At 47.9% G+C, this 19,970-nt stretch overlaps 1 protein-coding gene across 14 annotated transcripts in view; it reads left to right on the forward strand.

The window, feature by feature from the left end:
- NRXN2 (neurexin 2) overlaps nt 1-19,970 on the forward strand; it is a 1,344,669-nt gene that overhangs the window by 501,287 nt on the left and 823,412 nt on the right. For all 14 annotated transcript variants that reach the window (XM_068260058.1, XM_068260059.1, XM_068260060.1 and 11 more), the window contains one exon: nt 5,913-7,232. In XM_068260058.1, the coding sequence (XP_068116159.1) occupies nt 6,491-7,232 (742 nt within the window). In that variant the 5' untranslated portion in view covers nt 5,913-6,490. The remainder of the gene's footprint in view (nt 1-5,912; nt 7,233-19,970) is intronic.

Raw genomic sequence — 19,970 nt, forward strand, 5'->3', positions numbered from 1 at the left:
CAATTGTGTTCAGATAATCACTATGGCACCTAGTGTTGGTACCACGGCACAGGTAAAACATTAAAAAGGAGAGGTTCCAGGAAGCGGTCGTACTGCCGCAGTTGGGGCCTCCCCACAACTTGGACAGCACAGTTATCATCCCAGGCACCTCCAAAAAAATTACACAGCAATTGTGTTCAGATAATAACCATTGGCACCTAGTGTTGGTAGTACCATGGCTGTAAAAATTTTTTGAACCTGACTTATAAATGAAGATGGAGCCAGGAGGTTGTGGTGGTAAAGGGTGGTGGCAAGGCAGGCATAGTGAAACCCACTCAGCCACTTCATTTCCCCCTCTTGCCAACAACAGAGGCCAGGAACTCACCTTCCACCCAAGCCTGATTCATCTTGAGAAACGTCAGTCTGTGCACAGACTGGGTGGACAGACCAGAGCACTTTTCGGTGACCACGCCACCAGCCGCATTGAAGCACCTTTCTGACAGCATGCTGGAAGGTGGGCAGGACAGCACTTCCAGGGAATACTGCGCCAGCTCACTCCAAATATCCAGGTGCATGACCCAGTAATCCAAGGGGTCCACAGGGGTGTCGGTGTCAAGCCCGCTGTAGGACCCCATGTAGCCGGCCACCATCTGGGTCAGGATTTGAGAGCCGGATGCTGCTGCAGGCACCTCCTCTGTAGGCAGCAAGTTTTTTGGGCGCCTGCTTCTGCTGGATGCAGGCACCTGCTGCTGTGCTGGCTGGACTGTCACAGCAGGGGGGGTGGGAGTTTGGGGGAAGGCTTCCTCCAAGAGCCGAACCAGAATCCGCTGCAAGTTTCTCATTCGGCGCACAGGGTCTCCTCCTACAGGCAGGAACTGATGCAGCTTTCCCTTCATCCATGGGTCTAGCATCAGGGTGATCCAGATGTCCCCCCGAGGACGCATCTGCTTCACCCTTGGGTCTTTGCGCAGGCACTGCAGCATGTGCGCTGCCATGGGGAAAAGGGCTGCCATATCTGCTGACACATCATCTTCTGCACCGCTGACAGTGCTGTCCTCCTCCTCTGATTCCTGATCCTCCTCCTGCTCTCTCCACTCCCGCACCTCTGCAGCTGCACTCCACTGTGCCCCCTCCTCTTCATGGTCAGGGACCTCCAACTCCTCAAACAGCAAGTCCTCCTCAACCACCTCCTCCTTCCGCACAGAGGTGGACTGTGCAGGTGACTGCTGCTCCTGCTGGATCAATGCTGCTTCTTCCACTTCCAGCAGAGCTTCGAGGGCCTTGTCCAGCATGCACACCATGGTCACCCACTCACACAGCGACGCATGGTCCCAGCTGACCATGTTGGTGGCCTCCAGGAAGGGTGCCATCACCAAGCACACCAGCTGCATTTTTCCCCACTCAGCAGGGCGGATGATGTCCGGGAGGTGGGTGGTGCCAGTCCCGGACAAGTTGGCCTCCATGGTCGCTTTTGGCCAGGTAGTGGTTGACAGCCTGCCTCTGTTCCACCAGATGCTCCAACTTGGCCAGGGTGGAGTACCATCGTGTTGCAACATCGATAATTAGCCGGTGCCATGGGAGGTTCAGCTCCAGCTGCACGGCTTCCAGGGACGCTGTGGCACCACCCGAGCAGTGAAAATAACCCATGGTTCACCTTGCCACTCCCAAAAGAGTGTCCATCCCCTGGTAGGTGTGCAGGAATTTCTGTACCACCAGGTTCAGGACGTGGGCCAGACAGGGAATGTGGGTGAGGTTTCCCCGGTGGGAAATTGTCAGCCACCACCTCTCCGACTTTCAGGCCTCTGGGGGTCAGCCAACTGCTCTCCTGCTTTCGGAGTTTCTACAGGATGTGGTCTGCCGTAAGCTTGTTCTTCCCTAGGCTGAACATCTCCAGCAGCGCTTGGCAGTGGCGGACCTTCACGCTGCTGCTGAGGCGGGGGTCTTTGGCAGCAGGTTTGCCGGTGGATGGAACCAGTTCGGAGCTGGAACCTGCTGCACTTCCCCTGACCCTGGTGCTGGGTGGTACCACCCACTGGGGTGATGATGCTGCTGTCCCCTCCTCACCCCCTTCCACCAAACTGACCCAGTGCGCGGTGAAAGAGAGGTACCGGCCTGTCCCGAACCGGCTTGACCATGAGTCCATGGTCACAGCACTGGAGTTGTCTCTGTGTGCAGTCACAAGCAAGGACGATTTTCCATCATGGCCCCACTCCTTATATACAGGAGGGACTGGCCAAGGTTCCCCTCTGTGATTGGTTGCTTGGGCTTAGGCTGGGATCCCTCTGATTGGCTCAATGACATCATGGACGTCATCTCCATGGTTACAGTATCTCAAGATTCTGATATCCGCAGATATCCGTGTTGCCTGGGCCCAAGTTTGCTATCCGGACTTGGGCCCAGGTATCCGGAATCCGAATCTGGTCAGATAGCTGAAAAAAGTTTGGATATCCGGGTTACCCGGATATCCGGAATCTGGATGAGCAGCACTGCCAACGCTGTGTGCCAGAGATGACACCACTTGCCTCTCCACTTCACGGTACAGTTTGGGTATCGCCTTTTAAGAGAAATAATTGCGGCCTGGTATCTTCCACTGCGGTGTCCCAATGGCCACAAATTTACGGAAGGCCTCAGAGTCCACCAGCTAGTATGGTAACAGCTGGCGAGCTAACAGTTCCGCCAAGCCAGCTGTCAGACGCAGCGCAAGGGGGTGACTGGCAAAAATTGTCTTCTTTCGCTCAAAAATTTCCTTCATGGACACATGGCTGCTGTGGGCAGAGGAGCAGGAATCGCTCAAGGGCAGAGGCGGAGTGGAGGAGGGTGGCTGTGAAGGTGCAAGGGAGAAAGCGGCTGAAGATGCTGCACCTGAAGGAGGAAGAGGAGAAAGGAGGGTGGCTTTTCTTTTGTGTGCTGCTTTTGCTCAGGTGCTCTTCCCATTGCAGTTTGTGCCTTTTCTGCAGGTGCCTTCGTAAGGCAGTTGTCCCTACGTGGGTGTTGGCCTTTCCACTGCTCAATATTTGGAGGCAATTTTTGGATGACACACTAAAAAATTTCCAAACCGCTGAGCCCCCCTGGGGTGATGGCACTATGGTGGCATCAGCTGCTGACGTTGAAGGGCATGTTGGCTGGCGCTGCACACTGCCACCAGCAGTTTCTGATGATGAATTGCTTCTTTCAGCAACTCGTCTCCTCCTACTCCTCTCTGGCTCCCCCTCCAATTAACTCCTGCGAAGTGTCAAATGCAGCGGATGTGGTGCTTGTAGTAGCGCTGGTGGCTGCGGAAGATGAGGTGTTCTGTGTTAAATAGTCAACCATGCCCTGACAATCTTGGGAGTTGATGGGACGTGCCTTCTTCTGAGCACTGTACTTTGGGCCAGGGCCACACGAAATCACATCAACACGACCTCGCACAGACCTGCTGGGTGGCCTTCCTCTGGGTCTGCCTCTACCTCTGCCTCTACCTGTTTTGTCGGTTTTGTCCATATTGGGGGATGAAGTGAAAGGTATGCACTGACTTGACTAATACAATGTGCAGTCACACAGGTGCAGTTAACAGGTATGCACGGAGTGGTATATCACACTGCGTGCACTCACGTAGGTAGGTGGGTGCACTGTGAACAACAGGTAGGTATATGCAGTAATGGGTATTACAATGTGCACCTGTCAGTCACAGCAGGTAGCAATGTGCCTGCTGACTGTGATGTAGAGGATCAAAGTTGACCCTAATGGTGCACTATAGGGGCGAATCGAACTTCCGGTAAAGTTTGCGGTTCTCCGCGACCGCGAACCCCCGGAAGTTCGCCGCGAACCGTTCGCCGGCGAATCGTTCGGGCCATCTCTAGGCATAACGTGCATAACTTCTCCTTGACAGAGGTATGGTAGGGATTAGATTGTGAGCTGCTCTACTCCATAAAGCGCTGTGTAAGATGTCGGTGCTATACAAATACATAATAATAATAATAACCATGATATTGGCTATACTTTAGCATATTACAAGAATGTTCTCTTCATTTTCATACTATCACTTCCGAATCTAAATTAAAACCTTAATTCTGATTATCTGAAAACATTGTCTTGTGGATATAAACATGCATAAAAATATAGTGTTTAGATCCTTCACAATATTTAATTTGCAAAACAAAAAAAAAAACGTTCAGGCAGTTAATTACTAACAAAGAAAAGACAAACAAGTAAAGTGACAATACTGCCTGATATACATTGTGCAGTTAACAAGACTGCTTCTTCAAAGGTTTTTAGGATTGTTGTTGCAACCATGTAATTATATAGGAGCCATTCATCATAACAATATATTGTGGGTCTTTAAACCATTTTTAAATTGCTTAATGGAAAACCATGAATAAACCATGGAAAGTGTGCCGTTGCTGCATCAGCCTTAAACTCTCTAATTTTTGGACTTGTCCCTTTAATCAATGTCCCACTCAATGAATATTCTGAAGTGCATAAAGTGTGCAATAGATGTCACCCATGGATAAGGCTGTTGGCTCAGGATGCTGCCATATTTGTATTTGTTACTACTTAAAGGATACCTGAGGTGACACCTGACATGATGAGATAGACATGGGTATGTACAGTGCCTAGCACACAAATAACTATGCTGTGTCTTTTTTTTTTTCTTTCTCTGCATGAAAGAGTTACATATCAGGTGCGTATGTGGTTGACTCAGTCCTGACTCAGACAGGAAGTGACTACAGTGTGACCCTCACTGATAAGAAATTCCAACTATAAAACACTCTCCTAGCAAAAATGGCTTCTGAGTGCAGGAAAGAGATAAGAAGGGTAAAAAGTTCATAGATTTTAGCTCTGGCATACTTTAATGAATGTGTCATTGAGCAAAAACAATACAACAGTTAAAACTTAAAAAGTAGATTTACACATAAAATAATAATAATAACATTTGTGTACTGGTGACATCATCCCCTTGGTCTGGACATGCCTCAAATTGCAAATATAGTGGTTGCAAATAAGAAAAGAAATGAGTAATATTTATTATACAGATAAAGCAGACATTGTGTTCATTTGTATTCTGAACTGCTTAAGGGCCCTTTTCCACTAGCAATCGCTAGCGTTCGCGCTAAACGCTAGCGATTGCTGAATCGCAAGTGCAGGAAACTTCCCGGAGACTGCGTTCACGATTTTGCTATGCAATGCACTGCATAGCAAAATCGTGGCAAAGATCGCTCCGCGGTGCGATCGCGTTTGAGTCAAAAACGCATCGCGGTAGTGGAAATTACCTACCGCGATTCCTATGTTAAAAAGCAAACCGTAGCGATTTCAAAATCACTAGCGGTTTGCGATTTTGCGATTCAGCATCGCAAACGCAGCTAGTGGAAAAGGGCCCTAAATGAGACCAATGCTACAATGATTGATAATGAATTGTCCAAAAATTGTTACCAGAGCAAGTCTGTACTAAGACTATAGGCCATATTCACTAAACTTCCCTAAAGTTGCCCATGCGCACAGAGCGAGGAGCAATTTTGCTGTTGCTTACACAGTCTATGCATTGCAAATAGAGCAATTAGTGGAACTAGTGCAGGAACTAGGTAATGCGGGTTCCAAATTAGTGGAACCCGCATTACCTAGTTAAAGTTTACATGACCTAGGTAACGTGGGATGTGTTAACTGCTAATCTTTCTTGTATATGTCTGGAAATATGCCATTAATATAACTTTTAACTTTTTATCTTATATATATTTTTTTTTTAAATGATGTAATTTTCTAATAGAGCTCATGAATGTATATGTGTATAGGATGCCTATAGAATGCCATTTTACAATGATTAGAAAGTTGTACTGTGTTTTGCTTCAATTGTACAATTTAGTAATGTTTACTGACTCACAAACCTATATGCAGGTTTTATGATGTCATTTTTTGTTTCTTACCAATGTTTTTTTTCTATGTCTCTTTTTATTTTGCAGCAGTCAAAAGACCACAATGCCTGAGACATCAATTTAAACAATAGTGCTCCCATGTCAACGAGACATTACGATTTAAGGGACAGTCAAGGAAAGGAAGACAGGGGGGTTCTTAGGTCATTATTTTAGCTTAGGCAACTTTAATGAAATTTTAGGGCTCATGTAAAGATAAAAATAAAGGGTTTTGTGCCATTTTAAGCTTTCTGGATCCATCTGTGTCTTTCAGAAAGCTACTGTGGACACAGGAATGTAAAAATAAACCCCCTTACTTCTTCCCCCCTCCATCCTTCCCTTAAAATACTTCCCTTCCTTGTATGTCCTTTTCCCTGTCCACAACATTCTCTTGCCCATTTTACTTCTAACTGACATTTTCTTGCATCCTTTTGCAAACCTTAATTTTTGTACCTATTGTATCGTTAAACGGCTATATCCTTTTCCTCTATTTTGCCATATGTTATTCTATCATATTTATTCCCCACCTTATTCACCATGACATTGATTTTGCAATAACACTTGAACGTATCCCCAAACGTTCGCCTGTCCAGCATTTTTACTTTTCCCTTCCTGTATTTACCCTCCCCATGTGGTCCCTCCTTTACCTGTCTTCCCTCCTCACCCTCCCCCTCCGTTCCTTTTCCCTACAGTTCTATGGGACACCTGGTCAATGGGTTAGATACTCTCGTCCTACACAAGCCAGTGATAATGGAGGGTGGGGAGAAGACCTCACTTTTAGACTTAAAACAAATGTCACTCGTGGCCTCCTCCTTTATCAAGATGATGAAGGTGACTGTGACTTTCTGGAGTTAGCTTTGGATGGTGGACGGCCTCGCTTAAGGTTCTCCATCTCTTGCTCAGAACCTGCTGTTATACGTCTACCTCGGGTGGTATCAGATGGCCTATGGCATGGTATAATAATTGGAGGCAGTGGCCGTGAAGGCTGGCTGTCTGTAGATGGAGAAAGGGGAGCAGCTGAAGTTCGGTCAAAGCGTAAAGAAATGATTCTCCGCAGTGACCTTTTTGTTGGCGGTCTCCCATCTGATCTACGTTTATCAGCCCTTACTTTGGGTGGGGCCAAGTATGAGCCATCTTTTCTTGGTGAGCTTGAAGGGCTAAGATTGGGGGGAAGATTAGGACAGTTACTAGCCAGTCAAGGAATAGGGGGAGTAGATGAGGAGGATGAGGGAGGAATAGAACATGGAAAACCCAATACATGTAAAGGAGCAAACCCTTGTCTCAATGGAGGAAGATGTCGAGATGAGTTGGAAGGAGATGTACGGTGCGACTGTCGGGACACTGGATACCATGGAGAAAACTGCTCTGAAGGTCTGTCTATTAGCATAGTTCCTTTATGATCAGTACATTGTTTTCATCTACATTTATTTGTTTATTCATTAACTCCCAGTGATCAGTATTTACAGAATTTCTTTTACATTTGCATTTTCTTCATCAGAAGCATTATGGTACACAGATACTAGGATTAAAAATAGAGCTTTTAAAAGTTAGAAAAAAAACCTCACTATATATATTTTGTCTGCATTCTCACATTGACATCTTGAACAACAGATGCAGTACAGGAAATTCTGAAGTCAGAGCCTCTGAAATACATTTTCATAGGAAAACAAATATTACCAGAGAGAACTAAACACTTTAGCCCATTTGAAATACTGACTTAATTATGTAATTGTAGGTTCCTTTTTTCTATTTTATTAAAAAATTGCATTTTTTTTATAGTATAAACCATTTCCTTTCATCAGGTATGAAAGCTGACAGTGCTAGCACAACTACCATTTCACTAATCTTTTAGCAGTCCACTCCGTGGTCTAGTGCAATCTTCCTCAGCGCTGTTGTCAGAAATTATCTGTAGCCACGCAGTTCACAAACAGCTTGACAGGTGACAACCACCAAATAAAGCAGCACAATGAGTTAGTCTGTGGTCTGTTATAACCTAGGCAAGGGTTGCAAACGTTTGCCAACCAATAGGAGACAATTTAGAACAAAAATCTAAGCTAGATTACTGAATCCCTTATGTTTGTGTTAAGACTTGCCGAACTTCAGTAGACAAAATGTGAGCGATATCGTGAAGCAATGAGTCAGGTGCCTCCCCCATCTATCTCGAAATCTGACAGTCTGCAGCACCAAGACGGTGCAAAATGGCACAGGAAAATGTGGGTGCATCATGTGCCGCCATTGGCCGTAATGTGAATTACAGCTATAGTGGTGATCGGTCAGTAATTTGGCCATCGTAAAAAGACGAAGCCCAAATTACTATAAAAACAGCGTAACTCTACCAGGCTGAATTACGTCTTTCCCCTGAGTACATGGCAGCCTGGAGGGGGAATAGTCATTAACGCCGCTGAGACTTTTGCCGTAGCAGCCGTGAGACTTTTTTTGGCTTTTTCCTGTTCCCAGAATTCCCTGTATGCCTGCAGCACACCCTCCTCTCTAGGCATCAGTCTACACTGTAGTGAGGATGAATTACATCCTGACAGTGTTCCCTCCCAGAATACATTGCGGGAGGTCAGACAGGTGGAAGCCTGTGTCACACCCATTTGTGCTGATTTTGAAGTTTGGGTGGTCTCCAGAAAATGCTTCCAAAACTTTGCTTCTGTCTCTATAATTGTATGTATTACAAAGTCACAAAGTCACAAGCATCATTCATAGTCGAGGCTAAAACCAGAAGCTAATAAAATATTAAAGGAATACTATCAATACCCAAGTGTTCTAAAATGACAATGTACAAATAATGTCTAAGTAGCTGTGTAAACATTTTCCTACTTTTCATGTTAAATATCAGAGGCAAAAGCTGTAATTTATTGAGGGTAGGATTTAGCTATATTGGGACAAATCAATTGCAGAAGGGGTGTCTGCTTCAATGCACAGCCAGAGTTGCATATCAGACTACAGAAAGCAAATCTCAAACATATCAAACTCTGAAAGCAAAAATAGTATGAAAAGCTGTGAGAATTAGTTACATTTCCTCTGCTCTCTTCAGACACCAGTCAGAAACACAGGAGCTGCAGCTGTTGGGAGCTTTCTCTCTGTCACACACAGAGTTACACATAGAGTTAACTGATGAAGTGTGAGGGGAATTTCCCCTCTCCTCATGGCTCAGTCAGCGGCCAGTTTTGGCGTCAGTAAAGTTTGAAAGTATTTTCATAACAGTAAACAAAGAGGTTGCTACTAAAATGTATACACCAGTACTTAGCAGCACTTCCCAAACAATTCCTGTGTCAATTGAAAAAAAATGTGAAACGATAGTATTCCTTTGAGGATAGAAGGATAGAAAAATGTGTATATAAATAAAAAATCTAGGATTGTTATCCAGAGATCAGGCCATGTTAAACACAGAGAAAGCAAATAAAACACACTCCGGGCAGGATAAAACAATGAGGTAAGCATGATGTACTGTATGCTTGAAAGACAAGTTTGTCAGTTTCCATATTAGTGGAATTACCTGTTACTGAAAGTCCCCAATGGTTGTCTAGACCTTCTGTGAGTGCCGTGAGATTGGCCTCATCAACAGACAATTGTTTATTAATGTTATTCCTCGACAAAATAAAGACAGAGTTTCCAGTCTGTATATTTATTTTAAGCATAATGTGTTCTCATTGTTGTATACAGTAAACATACAGATAATAGATTGCTGAGGGTGTGGTCAACATGGTGGCCTGAGCTGTTGTAAAACACCAAGCTTTGCTACCCAGCTTTCTTAATTGTGACTGTCCGCTAATAATTCCCTCTCATTTCTGACCTGGCTGCCTCTCTTCTGGTGCTTGTGTTACCTCCAGGGCTAGATTTCCCATAAGGCACTGTAGGCACGTGCCTACAGGCGCCTTAAAGGGCACAGGCGGCTCCCCAATGTCCCCTTGTGCCAGAAGCAGCAGAGCAAAATTTCCCTTACCCGTATCCCGACCCGCCCGCTCTCATTGCAAGTCAGCTGCACTTAAAGACAGTGTCCCCAGCGGCCGCTAGTTAGATGTATTATGCTGCATGCAGGACGCTACACTAAAGTGATTACACAGCAAAGCACTTCAATGTGCAGCTCTGGAGTCCTCACCTCACCTTATGCCCGATCTGCCATGGCTTCCTGTTCTAGCCACCTCTCTATAGTTACTGTCAACCAGTGGAGACAAAAAAAAGTAAAACTAGAGCGTGTCGCCTGCTATGCTACTCTGTACACTTGAGTTGCATGCAGCATGGGTATCAGGGCGACATGCTCTAGTTTTACTTTCTTTTTCTCCACTGGCTGCCGGTAAGTATAGGAAGGAAGCTAGGTCAGGAAGCCATGGCAGAGCGGGCATAAGGTGAGGTGGGGACTCCGGAGCTGCACATCGAAGTGCTTTGCTGTGTAATCACTTTGGTGTAGCGTCCTGCATGCAGCATAATACATCTAACTAGTGGCCACCGGGAACACTGTCTTTGAGTACAGCTGACTGGCAATGAGAGCGGGTGGGTCGGGATACGGGTAAGGGAAATCTCGCTCTGCCTCTTCTGGCACATTGGGACATTGGGGAGCCACCTGTGCCCTATTAGACGTCTGCACATCAAAGTGCCTTGCTATCTACCCACCACCGCCGGTCACTGTATTTAGTGATGAGTTATTTACCTTTTCTAGAATAGATGATCGGGGGGGGGGGGGGGTAGTGGTATGGCTTATATTGGGGAAACCCATCCCACAATGTAAAGTCATGACCATGGACCTGACAGTTTGCTACCTGTGAACTTTGTTGCATTGTGGGAAAGAATGGATTTTTCCAACTGCCAAGGAAGCCATATCTCCCTCTGTGCATAGAACTCTCAGTAACGAGCATTCCGTACAGATCACCTCGCAGAACTAAAGATGTCACCACCAGTGATAAATTGCAGACTGTAAATCAAGAAGAGGATAGATTTTACAATTGGCAAACATTGACTAAATAATTTATTCATGAATCTTGTAAAAAATAAGCAATTTTATTCATTGTTATTTTCACTGTAGTCGTCAGTGCCCAAATTGAGCGTCACTGATCGTCACTTGCCACTGAGCACCGCTATAGCCAGAATTCACATTATGTCACCATAATTCATATTATGGCGGCACCCAAATCATTAGCACAGCTCAGCGCCAAAATTAGCCATCTCTGACGGGAGAGGCTAAGATAGATAGACAACAGATGTGAAGCTATAAACATGCCTATGCATCAACTTAAAGAAGAGAGGAAAGATGGGGGGAGACATTAGACAATGACTATGGTAGGGACATTAGACTATGACTATAGTAGAGACATTAGTCTTTGAATATGGTAGGGACCTTAGACTACGACTAAAAATCCCTGGTGTTGATCCATGATTTTATCTGATTACATTTTCTAAGCCTTGTAAGGTTTTTTTTACCGTCGTCTGGATCAACTAAGATATGTGAGGGTGCAGACTAGAGTTGGGCCGAACCTCCGATTTTCGGTTCGCGAACCGGGTTCGCGAACTTTCGCGAAAGGTTCGGTTCGCGTTAAAGTTCGCGAACCGCAATAGACTTCAATGGGGATGCGAACTTTGAAAAAAAAAATTAATTATGCTGGCCACAAAAGTGATGGAAAAGATGTTTCAAGGGGTCTAACACCTGGAGGGGGGGATGGCGGAGTGGGATACATGCCAAAAGTCCCCGGGAAAAATCTGGATTTGACGCAAAGCAGCGTTTTAAGGGCAGAAATCACATTGAATGTTAAATGACAGGCCTAAAGTGCTTTCAAACATCTTGCATGTGTATACATCAATCAGGTAGTGTAATTAAGGTACTGCTTCACACTGACGCACCAAACTCATCGTGTAACGCACCGCAAACAGCTGTTTGTGTAGTGACGGCCGTGCTGGACTGGTGCGCACCATGGCGAGAGTGCAGGTTTTGGTGGCTTTACAGCCCATATGGTCAGTCACCTGGCTGATGTAGCTGAATGACAGAACAGTGACTGTCCAGCTGATCAAATTTGGTCTGACCACAATGAGGCAACGACCTTATTATCGTGGGTGTGCCCCCCGAGACACTCATCTAGGCGCCGGTCATTGCTCCATTGTGATACGCAAGCCCCTTCACCACGGCAAGGTAATGATCACGAAGGGGAATGGGCGCATGTTCATGCCTTTTCTTTTGTTGTTGCAGCTGCCCGCAGTGCAGCCAGAAAAATTAGGCAGTCATGTACACGCACCCGAAAAATTATTACAGCGGCCGCTGCTAGCAGCGGCCTAAAAAATTCAGCAATCCGCCTGGAGTCCCGGACCCTGTTGGTGGTGGCGGAGAAGGTAGTGAAGCGGCCTGCAGGCAGACATGCTGTGTGGAGGGACTGGGAGCGACTTAGTCTTCTTGGGGCAGGCCAGGCAGCCAGTCACACGGCGTGCAGGCAGAGATGCTGTATGTGCGGGGACTGACTTAGTCTTGGGGCGGGCAGCAGCCCTCCGGGATCCATGCCTCATTCATTTTTATAAAGGTGAGGTACTTAACACTTTTGTGACTTAGGCGACTTCTCTTCTCTGTGACAATGCCTCCAGCTGCGCTGAAGGTCCTTTCTGAGAGGACGCTTGCGGCAGGGCAGGAGAGAAGTTGGATGGCAAATTGGGACAGCTCTGGCCACAGGTCAAGCCTGCGCACCCAGTAGTTCAAGGGTTCCTCATCGCTGTTCACAGCAGTGTCTACATCCACACTTAAGGCCAGGTAGTCGGCTACCTGCCGTTCCAGGCGTTGGTGGAGGGTGGATCCGGAAGGGCTACGGCGAGGCGTTGGACTAAAGAACGTCCGCATGTCCGACATCACCATGAGATCGCTGGAGCGTCCTGTCTTTGACTGCGTGGACACGGGAGGAGGATTAGTGGCAGTGGTACCTTGCTGGCGTTGTGCCGTCACATCACCCTTAAAGGCATTGTAAAGCATAGTTGACAGCTGGTTCTGCATGTGCTGCATCCTTTCCACCTTCCGGTGAGTTGGTAACAGGTCCGCCACTTTGTGCCTGTACCGAGGGTCTAGTAGTGTGGCCACCCAGTACAGCTCATTCCCCTTGAGGTTTTTTATACGGGGGTCCCTCAACAGGCAGGACAGCATAAAAGACGACATCTGCACAAAGTCGGATCCAGTACCCTCCATCTCCTCTTGCTCTTCCTCAGTGACGTCAGGTAAGTCAACCTCCTCCCCCCAGCCGCGAACAATACCACGGGAAGGTTGCGCAGCACAAGCCCCCTGCGACGCCTGCTGCGGTTGTTCTCCTGCCGCTGTCCCCTCCTCCTCCTCCTCCTCCCCCAAAGAAACACCTTGCTCATCATCCTCTGAGTCTGACTCATCTTCTGCACATGACCTCTCTTCTTCCTCCTCCTCCCCCCTCTGTGCTGCCGCAGGTGTTGAGGAAACAGCTGGGTCTGATGAAAATTGGTCCCATGCCTGTTCCTGCCGTAACGGTTCCTGGTCACGCTCATTCGCAGCTTCATCCGCCACTCTACGCACAGCACGCTCCAAGAAGTACGCGTAGGGAATTAAGTCGCTGATGGTGCCCTCACTGCGGCTCACCAGGTTGGTCACCTCCTCAAACGGCCGCATGAGCCTGCATGCATTTTTCATCATTGTCCAGTTGTCGGGCCAGAACATCCCCATCTTCCCAGACTGTTTCGTTCTACTCCAGTTGTAGAGGTACTGGGTGACGGCTTTCTTCTGTTCTAGCAGGCGGGAGAACATGAGGAGGGTCGAGTTCCAGCGAGTGGGGCTATCGCAAATGAGGCGTCTCACCGGCATGTTGTTTTTACGCTGAATTTCTGCAAATCGTGCCATGGCTGTGTAAGAGCGCCTCAAATGCCCACAGAACTTCCTGGCCTGCTTCAGGACATCCGCTAAGCCAGGGTACTTTGCCACAAATCTTTGAACCACCAGATTCATGACATGTGCCATGCAGGGTATGTGTGTCAGCTTCCCCATATGCAAAGCGGCAAGCAGATTGCTGCCGTTGTCGCACACCACGTTGCCTATCTCCAGGTGGTGCGGGGTCAGCCACTCATCCACCTGTTTCTTAAGAGCAGCCAGGAGAGCTGCTCCAGTGTGACTCTCCGCTTTGAGACAAGCCATGTCTAAGATGGCGTGACACCGTCGTACCTGGCATGCAGCATAGGCCCTGCGGAGCTGGGGCTGTGTAGCTGGAGAGGAGAACTGCCACTCAGCCAAGGAGGAGGAGGAGGACAGCGAAGAGCATGTAGCAGGAGGAGAGGAGGTGGCAGGAGGCCTGCCTGCAAGCCGTGGAGGTGTCACAATTTGGTCCGCCGCTTTCTGCTTGCCATCGTTCACCACCAGGTTCACCCAATGGGCTGTGTAGGTAATGTAGCGGCCCTGCCCGTGCTTGGCAGACCAGGCATCCCTGGTCAGGTGTACCCTTGACCCAACGCTCTTCGCAAGAGATGACACCACTTGCCTCTCAACTTCACGGTGCAGTTGGGGTATGGCCTTTCTGGAAAAATAAGTGCGGCCTGGCATCTTCCACTGCGGTGTTCCGATGGCCACAAATTTACGGAAGGCCTCAGAGTCCACCAGCCGGTATGGTAACAGCTGGCGAGCTAACAGTTCCGCCACGCCAGCTGTCAGACGCCGGGCAAGGGGGTGACTGGCCAAAAGTGGCTTCTTCCGCTCAAACATTTCCTTCACGGACACCTGACTGCTGCTGTGGGCAGAGGAGCAGGAACCGCTCAAGGGCAGAGGCGGAGTGGAGGAGGGTGCCTGTGAAGGTGCAAGGGAGAGAGCGGCATAAGCAGATGATGCACCTGAAGGAGGAAGAGGAGAAGGAGGGTGACTTTGCTTTTGTGTGCTGCTGCTGCTTTTGCTCAGGTGGCCATCCCATTGCTGTTTGTGCCTTTTCTGCAGGTGCCTTCGTAAGGCACTTGTCCCTACGTGAGTGTTGGCCTTTCCACGGCTCAATTTTTGTTGGCAGAGCGAACAGATGGCTTTGGTCCGATCTGAGGCACACACATTAAAAAATTTCCACACCGCTGAGCCACCCTGGGATGTGGGCACCTCAGCAGCTGATGCTGAAGGGCAAGTTGGCTGGCTGTACATAGGTGGCGAATCTGGCGATACATGGTGCCGGACTCTGCCACCAGCTGTTTCTGACGAAGAGCTGCCCCAGCTTCTTTCAGCAACTTCTATCCTCCTACTACTCTCTGACTCCCCCTCTGAACTGTCCCCCTCTTCATCTCCTCTATTGGGAACATACAGAGGATCCCTATCATCGTCATCATCGTAATCATCCTGCCCAGCTTCGCTTGCCTCAGAAAAATCCAAATGTGTAGGTCCTTCATCCTCCTTACACGTTACATCCATAGTGTTGTCGCGTAACGCAGACATATGAGCTGGTGAAAATTCATCTGGCTGTAACAATGGCTGTGCATCAGTGATTTCACCACCACTAAATAATTCTTGCGAAGTGTCAAATGCAGCGGAAGTGGTGCTAGTAGTAGCGCTGGTGGCTGAGCAAGATGAGGTGTTCTGTGTCGCTAAATACTCAACCACGTCCTGACAATCTTGGGAGGTGATGGGACGTGCCTTCTGTACTGTACTGTGGGCCAGGTCCACACGAAATTACATTTACACGACCTCGCGCAGACCTGCCGGGTGGCCTTCCTCTGCCTCTGCCACTACCTCTTCCTCTTCCTCTACCTGTTTTGTCCATATCGGGTATGCACGGAGTGGTATATCACACTGCGTGCACTCACGTAGGTAGGTGGGTTCACTTAACTGCACAGGTATGCGCACTGATGCGGTGGGTTCACTGAACAGTACAGGTATACAGTGGCGGGTTCACTGAACACAACAGGTATGCAGTGGCGTGTTCACTAAACAGGTATACAGTGGCAGGTCCACTGAACAGAACAGGTATACAGTGGCAGGTCCACTGAACAGAACAGGTATACAGTGGCGGGTCCACTGAACAGAACAGGTATACAGTGGCGGGTTCACAGAACAGGTATGCAGTGGCAGGTTCACTGAACACAACAGGTATGCAGTGGCGTGTTCACTAAACAGGTATACAGTGGCAGGTCCACTGAACAGAACAGGTATACAGTGGCGGGTTCACAGAACAGGTATACAGTGGCGGGTCCACTGAACAGAACAGGTATACAGTGGCGGGTTCACAGAACAGGTATGCAGTGGCAGGTTCACTGAACACAACAGGTATGCAGTGGCGTGTTCACTAAACAGGTATACAGTGGCAGGTCCACTGAACAGAACAGGTATACAGTGGCGGGTTCACAGAACAGGTATACAGTGGCGGGTCCACTGAACAGAACAGGTATACAGTGGCGGGTTCACAGAACAGGTATACAGTGGCGGGTCCACTGAACAGAACAGGTATACAGTGGCGGGTTCACAGAACAGGTATACAGTGGCGGGTCCACTGAACAGAACAGGTATACAGTGGCGGGTTCACAGAACAGGTATACAGTGGCAGGATCACTGAACAGGTATGCAGTGGCAGGATCACAGTACAGGTATGCAGTGGGCTGGGGGCTCACTGAACAGAACAGGTATGCTGTGGCAGGATCACTGAACAGCTATGCAGTGGCAGGATCACAGTACAGGTATGCAGTGGGCTGAGGGCTCACTGAACAGAACAGGTATGCTGTGGCAGGATCACTGAACAGGTATGCAGTGGCAGGATCACAGTACAGGTATGCAGTGGGCTGAGGGCTCACTGAACAGAACAGGTATGCTGTGGCAGGATCACTGAACAGGTATGCAGTGGCAGGATCACAGTACAGGTATGCAGTGGGCTGAGGGCTCACTGAACAGAACAGGTATGCTGTGGCAGGATCACTGAACAGGTATGCAGTGGCAGTATCACAGTACAGGTATGCAGTGGGCTGAGGGCTCACTGAACAGAACAGGTATGCTGTGGCAGGATCACTGAACAGGTATGCAGTGGCAGGATCACAGTACAGGTATGCAGTGGGCTGAGGGCTCACTGAACAGAACAGGTATGCTGTGGCAGGATCACTGAACAGCTATGCAGTGGCAGGATCACAGTACAGGTATGCAGTGGGCTGAGGGCTCACTGAACAGAACAGGTATGCTGTGGCAGGATCACTGAACAGGTATGCAGTGGCAGTATCACAGTACAGGTATGCAGTGGGCTGAGGGCTCACTGAACAGAACAGGTATGCTGTGGCAGGATCACTGAACAGGTATGCAGTGGCAGGATCACAGTACAGGTATGCAGTGGGCTGAGGGCTCACTGAACAGAACAGGTATGCTGTGGCAGGATCACTGAACAGCTATGCAGTGGCAGGATCACAGTACAGGTATGCAGTGGGCTGAGGGCTCACTGAACAGAACAGGTATGCTGTGGCAGGATCACTGAACAGGTATGCAGTGGCAGGATCACAGTACAGGTATGCAGTGGGCTGAGGGCTCACTGAACAGAACAGGTATGCTGTGGCAGGATCACTGAACAGGTATGCAGTGGCAGGATCACAGTACAGGTATGCAGTGGGCTGGGGGCTCACTGAACAGAACAGGTATGCTGTGGCAGGATCACTGAACAGCTATGCAGTGGCAGGATCACAGTACAGGTATGCAGTGGGCTGAGGGCTCACTGAACAGAACAGGTATGCTGTGGCAGGATCACTGAACAGGTATGCAGTGGCAGGATCACAGTACAGGTATGCAGTGGGCTGAGGGCTCACTGAACAGAACAGGTATGCTGTGGCAGGATCACTGAACAGCTATGCAGTGGCAGGATCACAGTACAGGTATGCAGTGGGCTGAGGGCTCACTGAACAGAACAGGTATGCTGTGGCAGGATCACTGAACAGCTATGCAGTGGCAGGATCACAGTACAGGTATGCAGTGGGCTGAGGGCTCACTGAACAGAACAGGTATGCAGCCAGGAAGAAGTTAAGCCTAACTAATCTTTCCCTGAGAGACAGTCTGCAGCAGCTCGCCCTACTCTGACTAATGCAGGCACACGAGTGGCCGTAATGGCCGCCGCTGCCTGCCTTATATAAGGGGGGGTGGGGCTCCAGGGGCTAGTGTAGCCTAATTGGCTACACTGGGCCTGCTGACTGTGATGTAGAGGGTCAAAGTTGACCCTCAGGTGCATTATGGGGCGAACCGAACTTCTTCCGCAAAAGGTTCGCGTGCGGTACCCGCACGCGAACCACCTAAGTTCGCGCGAACCCCGTTCGCCGGCGAACCGTTCGGCCCAACTCTAGTGCAGACAGGTGTTGTACCATATTTCCTGGTTAAAGTTGATGAAAGTATGTCTTTTTTCAACCCATCAGACCGTGACCTTCTCAGAGAGACAGTTAGTGACATAGTTACATAGTTACATTGGTTAAAAAAAGACATACGTCCATCGAGTTCAACCAGTATAAAGTACAACACCAGCTTGCCCCCTCACATATCCCTGTTGATCCAGAGGAAGGTGAAAAAACCCTTACAAGGCATGGTCCAATTAGCCCCTAAAGGGAAAAATTCCTTCCCGACTCCAAATGGCAATAAGATAAAATCCCTGGATCAACATCATTAGGCATTACCTAGTAATTGTAGCCATGGATGTCTTTCAACGCAAGGAAAGCATCAAAGCCCCCTTTAAATGCAGGTATAGAGTTTGCCATAACGACTTCCTGTGGCAATGCATTCCACATCTTAATCACTCTTACTGTAAAGAACCCTTTCCTAAATAAATGGCTAAAACGTTTTTCCTCCATGCGCAGATCATGTAATCTAGTCCTTTGAGAAATCGTGGTTGGGGTGTCTTGGCACCCTATGGGAAAAAAAAAGATACAGGAGACAAAAAAGGGAGCCCGATAGTGCAGTATGTCAATAGTAGGTGTGTGGAGAAATCAATTGATTGAAAGGGCTACTCACAAAGGAGGGTTGCAAGGGGCAACCGACCACAGGAAGCAGGTGGAGACCATAAACCCGACTCCACTCGGGGTGGTCCTGGACGGACCTGGTTGCGGTCGCTCTCTTAGATGAAAAAGGATGCACAAAACATTAACCGTGGTAAAACAACGGGTGTTCTGTCACCACCCCTCGGACAAACATGTACGGGGGTATAACTATGCACAATAAGGGAAAGAGGCGCCCTGATTTGAATAAAAGCTTTTAAAACCAGTTTAAAAACGAAAAAGAAAAATGAGGTATCTTACCTCAATGACGAAATCTCTGTAAACTTACAAAAGATTTTTATTTGAGCTCAAATAAAAATCTTTTGTAAGTTTACAGAGATTTCGTCATTGAGGTAAGATACCTCATTTTTCTTTTTCGTTTTTAAACTGGTTTTAAAAGCTTTTATTCAAATCAGGGCGCCTCTTTCCCTTATTGTGCATAGTCCTTTGAGAAGGCCTAGGGACAAAAAGCTCATCCACCAAGCTATTATATTGCCCTCTGATGTATTTATACATGTTCATTAGATCCCCTCTAAGGCGTCTTTTCTCTAGACTAAATAAACCCAGTGTAGCTAACCTTTCTTGGTAAGTGAAACCTTCCATCCAAGAAAGGTTAGATAAACTGGGTTTATTTAGTCTAGAGAAAAGACGCCTTGAATTGTTGAATGTACTCCGTTAAGGCTCATACACACGTGCAACTTTTCCACCCAGCTATTGTCCAAAGTGGTCTGTTGGACAATAGTTGGGCGGGTAATAACAGGCGGTTTGTTTGATCTAACAGGGGGCTCAACTTACACGACTGTTGGGCTTATATCGTGCAGTTGGCCACGTATGTACAAATCGTTTGAATGACTTGTACTTGTTTTTAATTTGGTCATATCATGCTGTCAAGCATTCTGCTTGTGTGTGTAGTATGAAAATGAGTTGGTCCTTCAGTTGGTTGGTGCGTGAAAAATATAAGTTGTGCAATCACTTGGTCTTGCACTGTCGTCGGATTGGTCATGTGAAAAAGTTGCTCCTGTGTTTGAGCGTTTAGGCACAGAGAGATGAGTTTAAAGTGTACCAGAGATGAAATAAAAAAAAAAGTTTTATACATACCTGAGGCTTCCTCCAGCCCCTAGCGCACAGATCGCTCCCATGCTGTTGTCCTCCGCTGCCTGCAGCTCTGGTATA

The sequence above is a fragment of the Hyperolius riggenbachi genome, chromosome 11, assembly GCF_040937935.1.
Source record: "Hyperolius riggenbachi isolate aHypRig1 chromosome 11, aHypRig1.pri, whole genome shotgun sequence".
NCBI classification, from domain to species: Eukaryota; Metazoa; Chordata; class Amphibia; order Anura; family Hyperoliidae; genus Hyperolius; species Hyperolius riggenbachi.